This window comes from Nelumbo lutea, chromosome 2 (genome assembly GCF_056320005.1).
Source record: "Nelumbo lutea isolate HS-2025 chromosome 2, American lotus-T2T, whole genome shotgun sequence".
NCBI lineage: Eukaryota > Viridiplantae > Streptophyta > Magnoliopsida > Proteales > Nelumbonaceae > Nelumbo > Nelumbo lutea.
In genome coordinates, this window is record NC_142685.1 from 29,716,660 (window position 1) to 29,737,671 (window position 21,012).

Genomic DNA, 21,012 nt, shown 5'->3' on the forward strand with positions numbered 1-21,012 from the left:
ATTGAAACAAGAAAGTGAAAGAAATTTAGTAGAAAGTTTTTCTTTTAAATTATCTTTAATTTTTATTTATTTTATTTTTATTTATATTAATCTGAAAAGTTTAGATTAAAAAATTTTAAAATTATTAAAATATTTTAAAACAATTATATAATAAATTTAAAATATTTTATTAAAATACAAAAAAAATGTAATTATTGTATTTTTTTATTATAAATATATTTTTAATAATTATGTAATTTCGCTATAAATTTTCAATAATTATTGGAGACTAAACTATTGTTATTTATTAGAGATGAGACTATTAATTTAACTGAAATTATGAGTGTTCATGAGTTGGTTCAGTTCGCTCATAAGCTATTTGACAACAAAATTGACCCGGTAAGTTGGGAAATTGGTTAGCTGAAACCGATTGACCTTTTGTGAAACTGATCCGCTTAAGTTGTATCGGTTTTGGTCGACTTTTTTATTTGGTTAGTCGGTTCTTTAAACTTAAAATTTTAATTTAATTTTAAAAATTACAACATAATAATTAAAAATTAAATTTACAAAGATATAAAACATTTTATACTAAGAAATATGAGAAATTTTTCACTTTTCCATATTAAAAATTATATATAGTCATTCAATTTTGGTTGGTTACAAATGGCCAAAGTGAAACTGATCCAACTTGGTTGAATTGGGAAAGTTTTTAACCAAAGCCAACCTAAAATACTAGAAAATCGACCAACTCAGGTCAAATTGATCAGCTTGGTCAGTTTCATCAATTTGATGAATAAACCTAACTGGAATTAATTATATTTATTTTTGTATTATGAAAAATTTATTAAAAATAGTATATAAAATATGAATAATTATTAATTACTTAAAAAGTTAAAAATACAAAACAATTGTATTATGTGTTTCTCTTAGGGTCATTTACTAGAACATACCTTATAGTTTTATATATTTACTTTAATCCACCTTATAGTTTTCATTTTTACTAAAACATCCCATATATTTTACAACTTATTTACTTAATCAACCTTTTCATTAAGGAGTATTTGTTTTGCCATTAGGCCCATGATTTTTATTTCAAAAATACACTTAACACTTTTTTGTATAGAAAACAAAATTGACCAAATATAGACAATAGAGCGGTTGCCCATGTCAATGAAAAAAATGGTATTTTTATTTTTATTTTCTTTTGATTAAATTTATTTAAATGAGCATTAGGGTTAACACTATCATTTTCTAGTGTCATTTAATGGAAGATTAATTAAATTAATTGCAAATTATAAGTGGTGTTTTAGTAGATTTTAGTAAACCCATGAAACTATAAGGGATATTTTAGTAAATGACCATTTCTATTATTTAGCTTTCGCTTAATAAATCCCATGCATCTAAGGGTGAGCGTTCAGTTTATTCAGTTAAAAACTGAACCAAATAAACTGAAAATTTAAAAACCAAAACTGAAACCAAAAATTAGAAAAACCAAAATAACCAAAATCGAAATTTTTGGTTCTGTTTTTGGTTAAAACCAATTTTTAATAATATATAGTCTATTATATATTATATATTATAAAATATATATTATGAAATCAAATTTCAATATATTATATATAAATATATTATATATTATATGTTACATATTATATATTATATATTACATATAATAATAAAAAGTTTGGTTAACCAAAATTCTAATTTCAAAAACCGAAAAAACCATACCGATTTAACCAAAAACCGAAAAAGATGAACCAAAAAAATTGAAACCGTAATTTTTGGTTCAGTTATTTGGTTTTAACCAAATAATGCTCACCCGTACATGCATCACACGGGTCCCCGCTAATAATGTTTATAACGTGCAATCTAGATGCCATTTGACAAATCTGAAGTCCGATTTGTGAAAAGTCAAAAACCTATTATTTGAATCTGAAATTTGAAAAAAAAAAAAAAACATTTTCTATGTTTAAGAGATTTTAAAATGATATAATCTTTAAGTTGGGGCAACTGTGAAATTTATTATTTATCCTTAAAAATAAATTGATAATATTAAAAATAATAAAAAGAATATTAAAAGGTTATCTATTATATAAAATTTTATTATTTCTTTAAATAAATAGTAATAATTATTATTTAAATAATAATAATAAATATTTAATAATATTGTTTAAATAAATAGTACAAATTTTATAATAATAATAATATTATTATTAATAATAATAAATAATACTATTATTTATAATTATCTATATCTATATATTAAAACCAAATGGAGCTCATACATTTCTCTTGTGTTTGTGTGTGTGCCTCATTAAGCAAGCACCAATAAATGAAAAGAGAGTAAGTAAGACGTTTGGGAACAAAAACATTAATATTGCATTAGAAGTACAGAATCTTCAGTATGGACTATGGAGCTCAACGGTCACCGGGGAGCGGAACTTGAAGCTGCAAAAGTGAACCACCATTGAAAATAAAAATAAAAACAAATGGTATATCTTCTATTGCTTTTGCCCTAGCCCCTATGGAATTAGCTCAACACAATGGTTGTATAAGGGGATGTGAAAACCAATATTATTGAAAACGCCCCAATGCCAACCATAAAAAATACATGGAATGGCATGAGGCGTTATCATTCAATAAATAGTCATCACGTTTCAGCTAATCGATGTGATTAGATGAATGCAATCTATGCTTGTTTAGCATGTCATGGAACTTAGCTATGAGATCCAACACCCCACGCCAACCAATCATGCATAAAAATACATAGCCCACTAAATAGCCATTACATTATCAGCTAATTAACCTGAGTTAATTATAAGATTGGATTAGTAATGTAATGGTTGTTTCGGTTAGGAAAAAGTACTCGAAACATTCATTCAATAAAACTCAATATTTACAATGTAAATATTGTTGTAGCCATATTTTGAATCTTATTGTGCAAGATGATTTGAACATTGTTGATGATGTTGTTTCTAAGATTCACGATGGTGTGAAAAATATAAAGAAATTAGCTGCCCAGAAGCATAGATTTTATGAACTTACTAAAAAAGTTTTCACTTAAACACAACTAGAAGATTGATGTTAGATATGTGTTTGAAATGGAATTCAACTTATTTGATGCTTGAACATGCCATTTATTATAAGCAAGTCTTACAACAATGGGGGCAAAGGGATAATATTTTCAAAATGTTTATGCTTTTGGAAGAAGAATGGGGAAAGGTGAATAAACTTCACAAATTCTTAAAGGTTTTTTATGATGTTACTTGCATATTTTCTACCACTAAGTACCATACTTCAAACATTTACTTCCAGGGAGTGTGAATGATTCACAGACATTTAATGTTAGTGAGTAAGGAATCTCAGAATTTTATGACCGACATGATTAGAAATATGAAGAAGAAATTTGATAAATATTGGGCTAAATATAGTATGATTTTGTCTTGTACTGTTGTATTGGATCATCATTGCAAGATTAGATTAGTAGAGTATTGTTTTGATAAGCTTTATGAGAATGAAGCGAGGAAGTATGTTAATGCTATAATTAAAACTCTCCATGATTTGTTTGATAAATACAAAAAAAAAATTCCTCCACCTCCTTTATTGGGTCTTCTTGTCAGTTTGACATGAGTGAGAGAAATGATGATGATGGTGATGGGTTTAAGGATTATGAGTAATTTTTTAATTCAAAAAGAAAGATTCAAAGTGAAAAAGTTCAATTGGACTTTTACTTGGAGAAACAAAACCTTAATATCAAGGCAGATGTTAATGTTTTGGAGTATTGTAGTAAGAGTTCACTTAGGTATCCTGAATTGGCATCAACGGCTCGAGATATTTTTGGCTATTTTTATTTTCACAGTTGCATCCAAATCTGTATTTAGCATGGAAAGAATGTGATCAATCCTTGAAGAAGTTCACTTAAATCCAAGACAATTCAAGCTTTGGTTTGTCTTGAAGATTGGCTCCATGCACAACGCTTTGTATTAGATATTTTTTTTTATTTATTGTTTATTAAAATATATGATTCATTGAATTTTTTCTAATAGATTTTCTAAATGTATGTAGGGGGATCAAGTTTGTTAGGGGCTTCTTGAGGATCAAGCTTGTTAGAAGAGGATGAAGAATCAAATAGTAGTGATGATGATAATGAAAATGCTAAATTTGATGATATGTTTTAGGTATTATAATAACATATATTTTCGTTATTTATTTGTCATTTGACATGATAACAAATTACATATGTGATATGGGTATTGAGTTTATCTCTTATTTTCTTTTGTAGAATGGCTTGGAACTTGGAAGTTGGAATGTTCAATCTTGTTGGTGAATTCAAGAATAAATGAAGATGGATAAAACATGTTTTGTTTGACATGGGCAATGAATTGGTCTTTTATTTTATTTTTTAGAATGGCTTGGAACTTGAGAATTGGAATATTCTATCTTGTTGGTGAATTCAAGAATGGATGGAGAACATGTTTTATGAATTTTGTTTGTCTTGTTCTTTTTTTTTTTATGATTTTGGAGGAACATGAACTTAAAGTTATATGAATTTAGTTTTGTGTATCATGCTATTTGTAGGAATATGAAACTATATGATTTTTTTAATTTAAGAATGTAAAACTATGCTTTAAAACGTAAAAGAAAGGGAAAAAAACCATCTTGTAGGCTTATTGCTAATTTGAACAGGGAAAAAAACCATCTGAAGTATTGATAAAAAAAAATCTGAATTAAAATAGATAATTTCCATTTAAATAGGGAAAAATCCCAATCTTTTTATTAGGTCTGGTTTCGGACTTTTTATCAGGGCCAGGCTCAAGCCCAAATTATACACCCATTGGTCGGACCGGGCTCGGGCTCAAGCCCGACAAATTTCTATTTATGAAGAATAAAAACCCGGCCCCTTTCCCCCAAGTTGGGCATGTGGAAAAGGCCCAACTTCAATTCACAACAGCTCTGCCAACGTCAATTCACACCAACCGGCCCGGAGCCCATGACTTGCACATGGGGATGAGGTTAAACGTGGAGAGGTGTAATTGATTGATGTGGACGGTGGACTCACAAGTCACAAAGAGAGAGGATGAGATTACGCTCATTACTTGTCTTTAACCTTTGACTTTGAGCAAGTCCCGCGCAGCCGTGCCACCGCTTCAAATCTTTCAACACCTCGACGGAAGCTTCAAGAGCCCACACATTTTTTTCTTCAGACAGATTAGATATTTAAATAGGGTCAACTCTCAACTGGTCTACTTCTTACTTCTTAGCACCAACACCGGATTCTAGTGGGTGGGACAATTATGTCGTGCGTCCCGTTTGGTATGGGTTGGAATATGACGATCTATATCTAAATCTAATGGTCCTGATTAATTTTATTTATTCAAATAAAACAAATTTCAAAAACATTATTTAACGTTGACTGGCGGATAATCGCACGGATAAACACCAAGATGTGATCTAATGGTCAGTAACCTTAGCACGCAGATCTGGTGTTGTATGGATTTAACGATCCAAACCCAAGAAAAAAAATATATTCCAGTACTGGGCGTTTGGTACCGTGAAGTCCATGACCCTTTCTCCTGGTGATTTTACTTTGAAAATTTGTATGGTAAAGTGTTTAATGTGAAAACACGTACGGCTACAACTTTGTGTAGCCATGTAGGATGCCACGTGGGAGCCAATTCGGCAGCCCATGTCTAGAAATGGTCAGGTGCTGGCGTTTCTACCAATTCGGCCAACTTTCAACATCTGTGTGGCCGTAACCGTACGTGTTTTCACATTAAACACTTTACCATACAAATTTTCTAAGTAAAATCACCAGGAGAAGGGGTCATGGACTTCACGGTACCAAACGCTCCCGTAAACCTTCGGCTAGATACCGGAAAGACGTGATGCGGAGAAAACTTGCAACCAATCAAATGGTTTTATCTTAAAGACCGGAGCAACACAAATTAAAATCTTTTTAAGAGAGGTTAGTATTTATCAAATTCATGGAGGATTTTGATCGGTCAAAGCTATTCTGCTATTTGGTGGTATGGTTTTTACCATTTTTCTTTTCATTTCACTTATTGTAGCACGCTTCGTGAGGGCCAAAAAGCTGTCAACAGTTGGATAAGAACTTTTGGATTAGGGATTAATAAAGTAATATATATTTTACATTAAAAATAGTCTCTCAATCAAATGGTTTTATCTTAAAGACTCGAACAACACAAATTAAAATCTTTTTAAGAGAGGTTTTCTAATCTTAAAAGACAAATTTCATTCATATATATACCATACTCGGGATACTCAAATTTAGCATATTTTGACAAAAATATTTATATTTTAAATCTAAAGGTCCATTTGATTCATAGCCAGAATCAAAATCAAAATCGGAACCCTTCAGAATTGGAATCAGAATGGTTTATTTTCACAATCAATCTATTTGGTTCAAACAGGAGTAGAAATAGGAATTAAAATCAACAAGAATGGGATTTCATTTCCAAGAAAGAGACAGGGAATGGCCATTCCCTCAAATGGGAAAATGCCATTCCAACAGAAATGAGATTGGAATTCCGATTCCACTCAATCAAACAGTTGGAATCAGAATAATCCATTCTGATTCATATTTTGGGCCCCTATTACTGTGAAGCAAACGGGGCCTAAATACTTTTACAATATACCAAAAGGTCACATTTTAGATGAGGCCTAATTTCCTAGAATACACCACATTACTTCTAAAATCATGAGTGTTACATATTATTAGTTTATTACCCCATTATCTAGGCTATTATAAAAAAGTAGGAATATCTCTCTAAGGCTTTTGGATTTTTCTTAATTAACATACCCTCTTTCACAGTGTTTTAAAAACCAACCCAAAGGTCAAACCATTTTTGCCTTTGGGTCATGTCACCGGTTCGACCGTTCAAGCGTGCCATGTCAATGTCTATATATATATAATACATATTTTATCAATAAATAATATACAATTATATTATAAACATGATAATGTATTATTTTATATTTAATTTATGTTTTTTAATTTTTTATATAAAAATATAAAAAATTATAATTTAAGACCAAAAAAGGGTTTTTCTCATGAAAATAACAAGGCAAGGTGCCTTTGGCTCCTTGGGAAGCATAGATATAGAAAAGTTACCTAAAAAAAACCTTAATCGAAAATTGAAGTGCAAAGTTATGGCCTCCTGAAGTTTGCATACATAGTTACAACCCACAACCCAGTAACTGAGTCATTGGTTTGACGACTCAACTGTTCGGGTTGATGGTTTTGTTGAATTTTCAACTGTTTTTGGGGCAACACCAGGTCTTATAAGAACTAGACCCAAAAAGTCAACTAGGTGATGGTTCGAATTGTTTGATGTCAACAATGGGTTAAAAGCATTACTCTTTTGATACTACTATTTAGTTCATTATATTCTCTCTCATTAAATTTCATATTTAAGGTATTGGATCCATTTCTCTCTCATTAAATTTTATATTTAAGGTATCCTTGTTTCTTAACATTAGATTCCACCGGTTAATTTACAAAAAATAACTTTAAACATATAAAACCTATATTTTTAAAAGTAATACTAAAACCTTAAAATAGATAAAAACAAAAAATGAAAAATCATAGAAAACTTTGGACATATCTCTCATTAAATATTTTAAAAAATAGAAAACATACAAAGAATTATTGAGAATTACAAAAAAAAAAGAAAAGTTAGGCACATCTCCAATATTATATAATAATCTTACTAAAAAAATAAGTGTGATAAACAAGAATATTTTTATTAATGATCTACATGAAATACAAAATTCAAAATTGATCTAAAAATGAAACTATTTTCTTGTCTAAGTATCATCGTAGTAGGTCAATGATTCAACCTTTTGGATCAAATAGGTCAACCCATGATGCCATAATTAATTAAATAATAAATATTTTAAAACATCAAAACACAAGAAAATACAAAAAATACATAAATATTTTGTAAAAAAAGTGAGCACATCTCTAACGTTATATATTTATCATATTGAAGAAAAATAAGTGTGTAAAAATAATACATATTTTTAGTAATGATGGAAATCAGTACAAAATTTAAAATTGACCAAAGAGCAAAATGAATTTTCCATTCATGTGGTAGGTCGATAGTTCAACCATCTAGGTTAAATGGGTTAACCCATTATTTCATATAATAAAAATTTAATAAACTAGATAAAAATACAATAAGTCATAAAGATATAGAATTTTTGTAGAAAAATATGGTTATATCTCTAATACTATATATCTATCAATTTAGGGGTGGGTTTGAGCCAAGTCGAGTCGAATATCTAGTTATTTGAGCTTGGCTCACCAAAAAACTATGAAGCTAAGCTTGACCTCGAGCTTGATTCAAGCTAGTCTTGAGCTAGAATTTGACTCAACTCAAAGGTTCATAAGTTCAAGCTTGACTTAGATCGAATTCAATTGTGAGCCAACATTCTATAAAAATAATATATATATAAACTTATGAATAATAAAAATATTATTATTATACATATAAAAAATAAATATTATATACCTCGAGCTTGATTCAAGCTAGTCTTGAGCTAGAATTTGACTCAACTCAAAGGTTCATAAGTTCAAGCTTGACTTAGATCGAATTCAATTGTGAGCCAACATTCTATAAAAATAATATATATATAAACTTATGAATAATAAAAATATTATTATTATACATATAAAAAATAAATATTATATTATATATAATATTCTGTATGTGTGTATATATATATATATATATCGGACTTGTATCAGCTCAAAGCTCAATTTAGACCTAGCTAAATCAAAATTTTCACAAGTTGAGCTCGAATAGCTTGATTTGTGTTTTCGCTATCTATCATGCTAAAAAATGTGATGAATAATTATTGTTGATGGAATCGAAAAGAGAAAATAATTAATGTTTAACCATGATCCCAGAGGTTCAATTCTCAATTAACTAGGTCAATGTGTTGCTGACTAAGTCATGTTTTTTTTATAAAATATTATGAAAGTAATAATAATAATAATAATAATAATAATAATAATAATAGTAAGATGATGATGATTATATGAGTATACTAATAATTAAAATAATAATAAAATATTAGTAACATATTCATAAAGTAATAATAAAATAATAATAATAATAATAAAGTAATAATAATATAATAATATAATGATATTTTAATAAAGTATTCATAAATTAATGATAAGTGCTAAGATATTAATTATGAAAATACCAATATAATAATAATAACAACGTACTAATAAAATAATAATTATATATTCATAAAATAATAAAAAATAATAAATATACTGATATAAAATTGAAAATTTTCAATTGATTCCAATACCTAATTGAGCCAAATAAGCATACAAGTGATTTTGATTATGATTCTGAGGGATTTCGATTTCAATTCCAATTTCAATCCTATTTGTTAATCAAATGGACCCTTACTTTAGCAGATGTGTTTGATTCTCTCTAGCACTTTTTAAAGAATGTGGGTATAAATACATGCATTATTGTCGTAGGTATTGCATTTATTAAGACAAGGCCCCACTTTATTACCTATTTAACTGGTTTTGGAAGGAGGCCCGACCATCTAGATCGCTAGAAGAAGCAACCCTTCCATGGGGGATCTTTTTTGTTTTGGTATTACAAATTACACATTTTAGAAGAATTAAGAGTAGTAATAGGATGGATGACCTCTTGGGAAGTCCTTGTGTTGCACCCCAATTTGTTATATAAAAAAAAAAGTGAATAGGTGGGGACACAGAGAGGTGCACTGCACATGAGGTCATTTGGAAAAACACAAAGTAAGCAACCAAGATATCTAGGGGGAATCAGGATTTGCTCCTCAAAAAGCACACCTCAGAGGGACCTCACAGCCCCATTCCACCTTGTAATGGGGATATCTCCCAATGAATAACAACACAAAGGACAAAAGATGTTCCAAATACATGGTGGGATGTAGCTGTAAGGTCCATGTGAGGTGCACTTTGTGAGGAGCAGATCCAGATTCATCTAGGGTCGTAGGGATGGTAGGGATCTTTTATCAATAAAACAGTCCCAACATTGTCCCTACATGCCACTGCATTTGTACATTGGGAATCCAGCATACTTTCCATGAATGTTTAAAACATGAACTTCACATTTTAAGATTTGTAGAAAAAGATTTTGAAATTTATTAGGCACTGGTTTGAGGCATCACAGTGTTTACATAAATAGGTAAGTGAAAAGAATAAAAGTTGGGAAGATATGTACAAATATTAACAACTGTACAATAAGTAAAAGAGGTCGTTCAGGCAGGCATTCCATTCCATCACTCAGTATAGAGACTGTAAATCCTCTTTTATAACAAAGGTTCTGCAGAAGTGTACTCATTAGTCCATCAATACAATCCTTAATAAGAATTGCTTGTTTATACTCTCCATGATGAGTCCCTGAAATATTTTGGCGATATTTCACTGGTGAAAAATATCCCAGCTCCCACACTGTTTGATCACTCATTTCTAAGTCGATCAGTATCTTGGAGCCGTAAATTCCCATAAACCTTGATGGCCCTGAATAAGTGAAAAGAGTTAAAACATCCCTGCAAAAGAGCAGTTCTTTGCACAGTTCATCCAGCATGATAACAATCCAATGAGGCCTACTTCCTCTGTGGGTTGTGCAACATCCCTTTCCCGTCTGTGTAGAACTCTTACAAACTCATCTGAACTTAGACTCCCATCTCGATTCGTATCAAATACATGGAAAATGATGTCAATGACATTGTCAGAGAGAGAAATTCCACAAACCTGGTACAAAATTTTGAAATTAGAAGAAATGAGATGTGGGAGATAAAAAAAACCAGTGCCAGGAATTGAAGGATGAGTTAAGGAGTGATGGTGGTAGCAGTAGTAGTAGTAGTAGAACCTGGGAGGCAGCTCGTTGTAAATCCTTCTTTGTCAACAAACCATTTACTTTCCCATAACTAAAAATAGCCAAAGACAATGGCTGCAATTGTTTACGTAGCTCTGCAAAACTCATGAATTCCTCCAATGTGACGCGGTTATCCCTGAGTTGTGGTTCATTGTTTAATTCATCAACACGATCAAGAAACTTGTTTATATGGCTCATATCGGCAGATGCAACCATTGACAAGGCAAAATCCTTGGCTGATATTGTTCCCTGTGACATGCAGTCATAATGGGCAAACTCCAACAGCAAAATCTGTAAAATTAGGAAGGAGTACTTATAAGTCATAGAAAACGTGATGGGTAAAGATCCATGTAACCAAATAATGATGATTGAAGAATACACAACAGAAACTAGAAGATAATAGACAGTGTAACCATGGCTTCGATTTCCCTTCAAATATCTGCTGCTACAAAATATCAAAAACAAGACTAGCTTCCAGAAACCCCCCTGATGCAGGAGAGTACCAGCACCTTAACTCCTAAGAAAGATGGATTTAGATTTAGACTCACAAATTAGTATCTAAATGAGCCACTAATCTGAACTTTAGCTGGATTGACCATGAACATTAAAAGAAAACTAGAATTATGGATATTTCCAACAGTTCTGAACATGTAAAAGGATGGAGGGTACATGTGGAGAGAAAGCCAACTGCCATGGAAAGATGAAGATAATTTTGTTGGTTAATGGAATGTCTTGTCCAAAATCTACAAGGACGGTGATTCTCAATTGTAAAAAAAAAGAACTTTTTATTTATTTAACCTCACTAACAAGTTTACTAGGAGACTACCTTTGCAATCATTCACGTGGCAACAGAACAGTACACCCCAAACCAGTGCTAGGCTTGGATATCACCTCATAACATTTCCAAAACGATGTTACCTTAGATGCTGCCATAATATATAAAGTGGTAGAAAATACATCTTGAAAAACCAACTTCAATACCAAGAGTCCATCAAAAAATTGCACCTTGTTATTTCCCCACATTATAGCCTTATTACATTTTTGAGTTGGTGCAAGGTTCCCATGCCTATTTTCATAAGGGAGTCTAATCATTATATGCAGGGACCTTGAGTTCAAATAACCCAGCTCACCACATTTCGTTTTTTTTTTTATTCCCAGTTCCTCCTTTGTATCCCAACTAATCTTTTTTTCTCTCAACATCCCAAACATTTATTCTCATTTCATTCATGTGGAACACCCCCAGCAAACACACAAATAAAAAGGAAAGAAAGGGAAAAATTCTCTACTTCATGGTAGCTTGATCTGCTACTTTTAGTCCTTTGCACAGGTTAAAATGACTGGGTCATGGTTAACTATAATCAACAAAGCCTACATTGGAAAGAATCCACAAGAAAATATATTTCTAAAAATTCCTGAACAACTTAGTTTTGAACTGCAAGAACTTAGTTTAATTATTTAGTAAACTAAGACTAAATCATAGCATGGGATAAGATAGTTTCCAAAATGTAATGTGAAGCAGGCACCCAATCAAATGTCCAATACAAAGAAAAAAAAAGGAATCTAGAAATGCTACATGCATCAAACAACCATTAGTGCATATTAACCAAATCACAAGGAAGAAAAGGGAGATATACCTCATGATGCAAATCCCTAAAAAACTTGACAAATTTTTCATGCTGGAGGCATGACTTTCCTTCCTTGCCAAAGAAGTACTCCAATAGACCCCCATTTTCAACAGACTTCCCAATTTTGAACCCAGTCCGCAGTCCATCCCTGTGACGAGATCCTTGTCTGTTATGTGTTCGCATCAAAGCCATCACCTTCTTAAACTCCTCCCTGTCTATCTCTCTGGAAATGAATGTAATCAATCAGTACTAGAGGCATTAACAAAACCAAATAGAAGCCCACTGGTAGATAAATGTAGAAATAAATATGACTTGTCTTGCCGATTAATAAGAAAATGGTTAGATGCCTCAATCTTTAATGACTAGAAAAAAAAAAGTTATTCATACATAAATATAGAGATAAAAATTGGAGCCCAAAACCGAAAAGAAACTTTATAATATACCACTCTCTACACAAAAAACAGCGTGTTGATTAAAAGCACAATCTTTAGGATTGAGGCCCTTGAAGTCATTAAGCCCAAGGACATTAAATAAATACATATTATATCCATTGATTTCAGACTTCACTAGATAGGATCAAACGTCAATATATACAAATAAATTTTGTTTTACAATACGAAATAAATCTCAATTACTGTATCATGTAACTCATAACAAAATTAACTCCATAAGGTGAAAACAACAAGATTGTATGCTTCCATTACACCTGTTCTTGGTACAAGTCATATTTACTTTTATCAAGTTAAATAAATTTAAACATAAAGGTGACCAGTATCATTGCCCAACACGATAAACTTCCAAGATTGCAATACAAGGCTTATTCTTAATGATGGCCTATGACACCTGGATATAGCAACATTCTCATGGCTAGAGTAACATTCTTTGTAAGAACAACATATAAATAGTTACTTCATATAGCATGGGTATCAGAAGCACAATTTGAAAATATCTTCATCCTTAAACTAAAAAAAGGCAGGAAAGGAACTTTGCACGGCTATAGCTCTACTTAATTTTTGATGTAAACATGAGATAGATATCCTTTATTCTCAAGGTAAAATGCTTTAAAATCACAGGATACATACCCATTGTCATCAAGGTCAAACATTTTGAATGCCACAGAAAAGCTTGATTCTGGGATGCTGAGTAATGTAACAAAAAAGATGTACCTGTTACAGTAAGGAATGGATGGATTGGTCCCAGAGCATCTCTAAATTAACAAAACATTGATAGAAGATTAATCCTTCAACTGAAACTGATATTTGGCAATACAGAAGTCACAAATTGGCAACTCACTCTGCAAAAGATATAAGTCCATCGCTATTAGTATCAAAAAGCATAAAGAAATCTGAAGGAGCACAGTACAACTCGCCAGGAGTTCTCTCCCCTCTCCTCTCCCCTCTCAAATACCCTTCTCTAACACGATTTGATTCAGATGGAGGAAATACAGGAACAACTGCTCGCATCAAGTCTGCTGGTGTCATAAATACTTCCCCTTCTGGAGACCTAAAAGATGCGAAGTACTCAAAAATCTGGAAAAAAAGACACGGTGAAAGAAGGTATTAATTAGAGGAATACTCCCAAAACACATAATTATAGTGACAGCCTATTTAACTAAAATCCTATTCCTTATCAATGGCAAGGACATTGACAAAATGCCAGCTTACGATGGCTTAACCCCCTTCAGAAGGCCTCTGGTACAAGCCAAAATCTCATCTCCTCCTTAGCTAGATAATCTGCAAGGAATTGGTAGATGTTTGGACCCATATAAATGAGATATCCATGCTGGATGCCAAAGATCTTACCTTTCTATCCGGATGAAGATATAATCAAGGACCTCCAATAATGACTTCAGAATCAATCTTAACAAATGAACCAATGCAAGGTTAATAGAGTTTCTGTTGCCTATAAGGCCAGTAAAATACAACCATAATGCACCAACATGGTTCTTAGAAACTTCACATATACCTCATCTTCCTGGGTAACAGTCATAGCATCATTAGTGCTGGCAGCATGTCCTTGACATGACCACCAAATTGATAAAGGCTAAGTTGTAGAGTGATGTTCACTCCAACAACTTTTAGAGTATACAAACATCATTAAAAAGTGCTAAAAGGACATTTGGAATTTCCGGGCACAAATTTATATGCTACATTTACTAATACAACTCAACTCAACTAAATAAAACCTTGTCCCAACTATACGGTGTTGGCTACAAGAGTCCTGTACTACCATTCTGGTCTATTCAGTGCCATATTCTTTTATCAGTAGTTCAGTTCAATATTAAATTATAGGACCTCAAATGATTACATTGACTATTACACAACTACAGACAAATAGTGTCAGTTCCATGATCTACTGAAGAGTGAAAACAAGAATCCCTTCCTGAGGACTACAACAAAATTTCTCATCTTCAGTAATCTTGGTCGCTGCAATAATTTTACTATGTTTTCTTAATATAACATACAAACACAAAATTTAGCAAATATTGAACAGGTAAAACCAATTCTACTATAAAAAACCCTCATGTGCATTAGTTCCAGAGAACAAGGGCTTTGTTATAGTGATTTTGTTCTCTAAGTTCTGCATGTTTATTCACCATCACTAGCATATAGTAGTAACAGTACAAAGTGAGAAGTTATAATAAAACAGCACTTTGGAAATTTCCGGCTTATTGTAATAAGACACATGTGGGCCCTATAGAAAGAACCAACTGTAGTCATGGTTCCTCAACCATGGGAAAGGACAGCCTAGATACAAATCAAAGAAGTTCCTCAGGAATTTCATATGGCCAAATCAGTTATCTAAAAATTCCTTCAACGGTAAGACCAATTAACACCTTTGAATTTGATGTTCGCAAAACTAAGAACTAATTCAAAACTTGCTGTTTTACAATTCTCCTATTTCTATCCCATCATCTACTACCCCCTTGACATAAAAAATTCCATATGGTACCCTCCTCATGTGAATATACAGTGATATAACAACTTATCCATCTTATGGACCAGAATATTTCACAACCCCAAGAATATAACACTTTCTTCTAGAAACTGGCATAGGAGGATTGGCGAAAGAACCTTTTGGATAGCACTTCCAAATTATTTCATCAGGTCATCATTCTACTCTGGATGAAGACATAAAAGAAGTTTGAACCATAGCTCTATCATCAATATCAATGAATAAAAACGACAACAATGGATGCTAAATAGGAATGGGAATGATTGATCCATAGAGAGAAACTTTATTGGAGGCAGAGATCAGACCAAAGTAAGGAGGGTAATAACAATACCAAGTTATTCCTCAATATGTGAATGATCATTAAAGAAATTTCGTTTTCTCATTGATAGGCTGATTCTACGGAGAGAAAGGTATACAGGTCAGATCTGGTCTTAAGATGCTTGGAGACGGACCATAATTGGGAAACTGGCCAGAACCACCATATTTGAAACCAAGAAAGAATATTTATTGGTTAGAAATGGAACTTAATAAGTAGGAGGCAGTGTACTATCTTGATTAGAATGGCACTGGTATTAGATGGTTTTTACATGGCATTTTATCACGAATTTTGGGACAACAAAAGAGGAGACTTGATAGAAGTGTTTGATGATTTCGACAACTCAGACAATGTTGACAGGGCAATAAATCAAGCTTCATCATTGACATAATTAATAAAGAAGGAACCATGAAATAAAAAACTTTGGTCCTGAGTGGTCTACATAATGTCATTGTAGAAGTGTTATCTTATAGGCTAAGAGGGGTCATTGGTGAAGTCATTTCCCTTGGCCAAAGAATTTTTGTTGATGGAAGATAAATTGTAGATAGCATTCTGCCTCTAGCGACAAAGACACAGTTGTGTTTAAAGATCCTTTAAAGGGTTGGAACCATGTCATTCAAATACCACTTTGTAATTGAGAGGTGGAGGAAGTTGATTCCCTATTTGAGTCCTTAAATGATGTTTATGCCTCCCCAGGAATTAACTGAAGGTTATAGTAACTTAACTCCTCTAGTTTGTTTTCCACCAAATCTTTTTTTTTTCTATTACAATCCATCATAGCCAGTCTGCAGCTAGACCTTTCCCTGGAAAAAATTTGGTTCTCTTTTGCACCTTTGCGCATCCAAAGGTTGCCTTTTCTTAGAAAGGAACCTAGTGTAGAATTAATACTTCTAATTTGATAGAAAGGGAAAAAAAGAGGATATCCAGACATGTATTCATCATGTGCCTTAGGAGTGAGGAGTGATCAACCCATTTACTTCATTTCTAAGTGACTGGGAGATAATGGCATTTCTTCCTAAATCTGGTCGGACTTCAATTTGGGGCTCCGGTGATGAGGAGTCATCAACTTATTTACTTCTTCATTGCTCAGTTACTGGGAGCTAATTCTATTTCTTCCTAAATCTGGTTGGTCTTCAATTTGTGGATCTAGGAAGCTTTATTGGCATGCCCTTATAATGCAAGAGGCACAGCCTGGATCTAGGAGCAGAGTTTATAGGAAGGCAATCATTTGGGTTTTCATATGATTGGTTTGTCAAGAAACCATTTAAGAATAAGAAATCATTAATAGTTAGTTATCCAGTCTAATTAAAGTTATACATATATTAAAGGATATGGATACAAAGTAGCTTCCTACCAAATCCAAGGAAGCTTCATCCTAAAAGATTATTAAAGTTTCCTAGTGTCCAAAAAGAACAAACAACTTAGAAGGGCCATATGTTTCAATTCTCAAAAAATTAAGACACATAAGTTATCATGCTGATAAAAAAATGAAGATAAAACATTCCTTCGGTCATTACTAAAGTTCCTGTGATGTTGATACCTTTTCTGGTGGGCTTCTCATCCTTATGCGTTTTTCATAGTTAAAAAAGACTTTCCTTCTATATGCCTCTGCAAAACAAATAGAGCTAACTGTAAATAACAAATAATGCATGGTATTAATAAGACCGATATTGTCGCATCATGATCAGATAAGGAACTATTTCTTAGTGGAATGGTAAAACCTCAGGAGGCTGACAAGCATAGAGTGACAGGTAGAAACTTCTTGAAAGGACCCTGTTCTAATAACTCATTAATGTTATAGTTACACAATTTCCAACCTAATTTACCGAAATGAAACAAGGAGAAGTTACTTTGAACATATTAATACAGTGACAGTTGGACCAACTCAGATCTAACAAAACATTTGCTCTTTGTAGAGGAAATGCATCGAAACAAAAATTTACTACGAAAGAATTAAAATCAAGAAGAACGAAAGGAAAATACCTCCAAAGAGGAACTTAGATGTCTTCTCTTGCGCCACATGACGGAAGGACGAATGCGTTGGATGCCGCTCCTCTGCAGTATCTTCTGGCGCGCAATCAGCTAAAGAGATGGAAGAATTTGCAGCAGCAGAGGAAGACCACAACCAGAACCCAAGACTCGAGCCTAGAACGACCCTTGAAACAGACCTCAAGAAAAAACCTAGTACAGAGTCTCTCCGCTTATCGTCGTCAATGCTCGACTCGGAAAACAAGCTCGCCGATGAAGAAGAAGCTGATCCTCCTGCTTGATTCGAAAATGGGCGAATGTTCAGCCGTTGGATTCCGATTACTCGGCGGATCGACGGTGAAGATCTCGTCAGCAATACGCAGGAATACATAGTATGATTCACCTGATTCACACGGAGAGAGCAAGAACGATTGCTAACAAGGAGAAGAATAAAAAGGAGCGCGAGAGGAAGAAGAGAGAGGTGAGGAGCAGAAACACGGACAGCGAGGAGATTTGACCGGGAAAACCGGTAGTTCCGGTTAGTTAATTGTAAGGTTTGCAATGGTTTGATTCGGAAAACACGCAGAGTCCGCGGATTTTATTTTGGGCGGTTTTTTAATTTTAACGGTTAATTAGTTGGTCTACGTTGACTCCCATCGTTTCCGTTTTCGCTGTGGCGCTTCTCCGGGAGTTCCATCCGACGATTTGACATCTCCGTATCTGAAACATACACGTGTATATGCGATAAAGGTGGACCCTTTTAGAGAAATCAACGTCATCATCGAATGATGTCTATACTGTCTGTCTCATCAGAGAGATATGGTTGGTAGTCCTATTCTCGTGTGTTGACGTTACTGCATGTGCATGTATCCACTAAAGATGCTGAAAAGACATTAATACCCTTCAATGGACACGTGTAAAAAGCATTACTATATCACAACTCTTTTGGATTTACAAGTTGCATGCCACTTATTTTATTTTATATATATAGGTGCTCATTAATGTCGATATTATATATAGAAATTTGATTTCTCGTTTTCCTTCGTAAACACAGAATTAGATTAAATCAAATACAAAGTAACAGTCCTTTTTAGATAACTTCATAACTCCCTCACCCAGCTGGGGAGAAAACTATATTTTTTTGACTAAATAAAGTTCAGAATATCTTATCTAAACTGTATTTTTTAGATAAGATCATGCTTTGAATGAGCTTTAGATTTTGCAAGATTTACCTATTGCCTTTAAGCCTTTTCATAGTTGTGGATTGCTTCCACCAGTATTACTCCTTCTATGGGATTTGCTTTAGCAGATAAGTAGTTGTCATATGCAAAAAAGAGATGCGAGACTGTGGAACAATCCTTATTAATTTTTGTTCTTATCAAATTCTTTTTCTCCACTAAACGGGTCAGATTTGTTGAGATATGTGGTCTCCTTGCCTCAGGCCTCTCTTAAGGGGTGTACTTTTTTCGGATTTTAAGAGTGGGGAAAATTGGTCAATGGGATTTTGGTTTTCATTCACCAAGAATCCCATGTTTTTTTTTTTTCAAATTTATGTGAGGATCAGAGAAAGTTTATTTTTCTGGGTATCACTTATTACTCACTCAGGTAAGTGATACCTATCTCTTAGGTGGCTAAATAACTTTTCCATGTAGGGGGAAAGTTGCCAACACTTGAATGAAACAAAAATGCCATTTTTAATAATGGATTTTTATGACTAAAATGGTCATTGCCTTATTTACATGATAAATAAAAGAACATGGGTAAATGCACTTACTTGGGTAAGCGCTTCCTGGGAAAAACTTACCTAGGTAACTACATTTACCCGGGTAAGTAACTTTCCAAAAAGTGAACAGGGCCTTACGGTAAATAGTGTCTCCAGTGGAACTATTGTAAACAATCATATATAACTAAAATCACACATTCCATAATCCAATTTATCCACTTTTCTCCAAACTTGAGCTTTAAGAGCACTTTCCTCAAAAACATCCCCTCAACTTTATCGTATGCCTTATTCATGTCCAGTTTGAGAGCCATCAATCTCTTTTTCCCTCTTGTTTTCCTCATAAAATCTATTACCTCAAGCAATTAGAATGTTTTCCTGGATTTGTCTTCCTGGAGAGAAGGCACTTTGGTTCAAACTAATAAGCTTAACTAGGAAAGGTTTTAATCTGTTCACTGGGATTTTTGAAATAACCATGTAACTGGTATTACAGAGGTTGATTGGCCTGAACTAAACAGAATTTTCAGAGTTTTTAACTTTTGGAATCAAAGCAATAAAGGTGGAATTCAGATCTTTTTGTAGCTGCCTTGAGTGGAAGAAATTTTTGATTGCTTCTACCACATCTGCCCCTACAAATTCCCAATACTTTTAATAGAACAAGTTGGGGAAACCATCAGGCCCAAGAGCCTTTCTTGGGTTTTTTTTGAAAGAGTGCCTCTTTGATTTCTTCTTCTGAGACCTCTTTTCCCAGAGAAGCTCTATCATTTTCATCAGTTTTACCTTCAAGGTGTGCAATTAAGTTTTCCATGTCCCTTGGATTTGAAGATTTAAGAATTTTAAAGAAGTGCTCAAAAAAGGTTTTTTATATTTCTTCTTCTACCCAAGCTCCATCTTTATTTTTGATTATGGTAATTCTATTCTAATATCTTCTTCTTTTGACTGTTTCATGGAAAAACTTAGTGTTTTTATCCCCATACAACAGCCAGCTGACTCTTATTTTTGGTGCTACGTAATTTCCTCTCTTTTTAATAGAACTTCCATTCTACCCTTTAGGTCTCCTAGTTTTGTTTTTGTTTTTGTTGTTGTTTTTTTTTTTTTTTTTTTTTAAGTTCATCTGAGACCTATCTTTTGCTTCCTCCCTCTCTAAATCAGACTGGACTTCTTTTTTTAGACATGACAAAAAATATCCCTGTTCGAGATTCTTAGAGCTTTTTTCAAATTTTTTGCTTTCTAAACATGTATAGACTGTGAGGTACCACTCTTTTGTCTTTCCCAAATTTCTTTATATAGGCTTCACAATCCTCATGGGTTATCCACATCTCTTCAAGCTTAAAGGGCCTCTTCTTCCAACGCTGACTTTCTAGGTGTTCAAGGCTAGGGGATTATGGTCTCAACCCAAAGAGCAGAGGATTTTGCATTTGGCCTTTGGAAAAAGGTCCCACCAATCTCTGTTACACAAAGCTATAGCTAGCTTGTCTCTAATGATGTTAGCATCCTCCCTTTTGTTTGACCAAGTAAAGAAAGGGCCATGGC

The 21,012-nt window shown here is 33.0% G+C and overlaps 1 protein-coding gene across 1 annotated transcript; it reads right to left on the reverse strand.

The window, feature by feature from the left end:
* Nucleotides 1-10,135: 10,135 nt before the first annotated feature.
* LOC148869532 (calcium uptake protein, mitochondrial-like) lies at nucleotides 10,136-18,228 on the reverse strand. The gene is made up of 7 exons (XM_088973667.1): nucleotides 17,775-18,228; nucleotides 17,332-17,399; nucleotides 13,814-14,049; nucleotides 13,603-13,686; nucleotides 12,530-12,743; nucleotides 10,890-11,186; nucleotides 10,136-10,771 (listed from the first exon to the last, which is right to left on the reverse strand). The coding sequence occupies exons 1-7, from the start codon at nucleotides 18,148-18,150 to the stop codon at nucleotides 10,556-10,558; spliced, it is 1,491 nt and encodes a 496-aa protein (XP_088829793.1). The 5' UTR covers nucleotides 18,151-18,228; the 3' UTR covers nucleotides 10,136-10,555.
* Nucleotides 18,229-21,012: the final 2,784 nt, after the last annotated feature.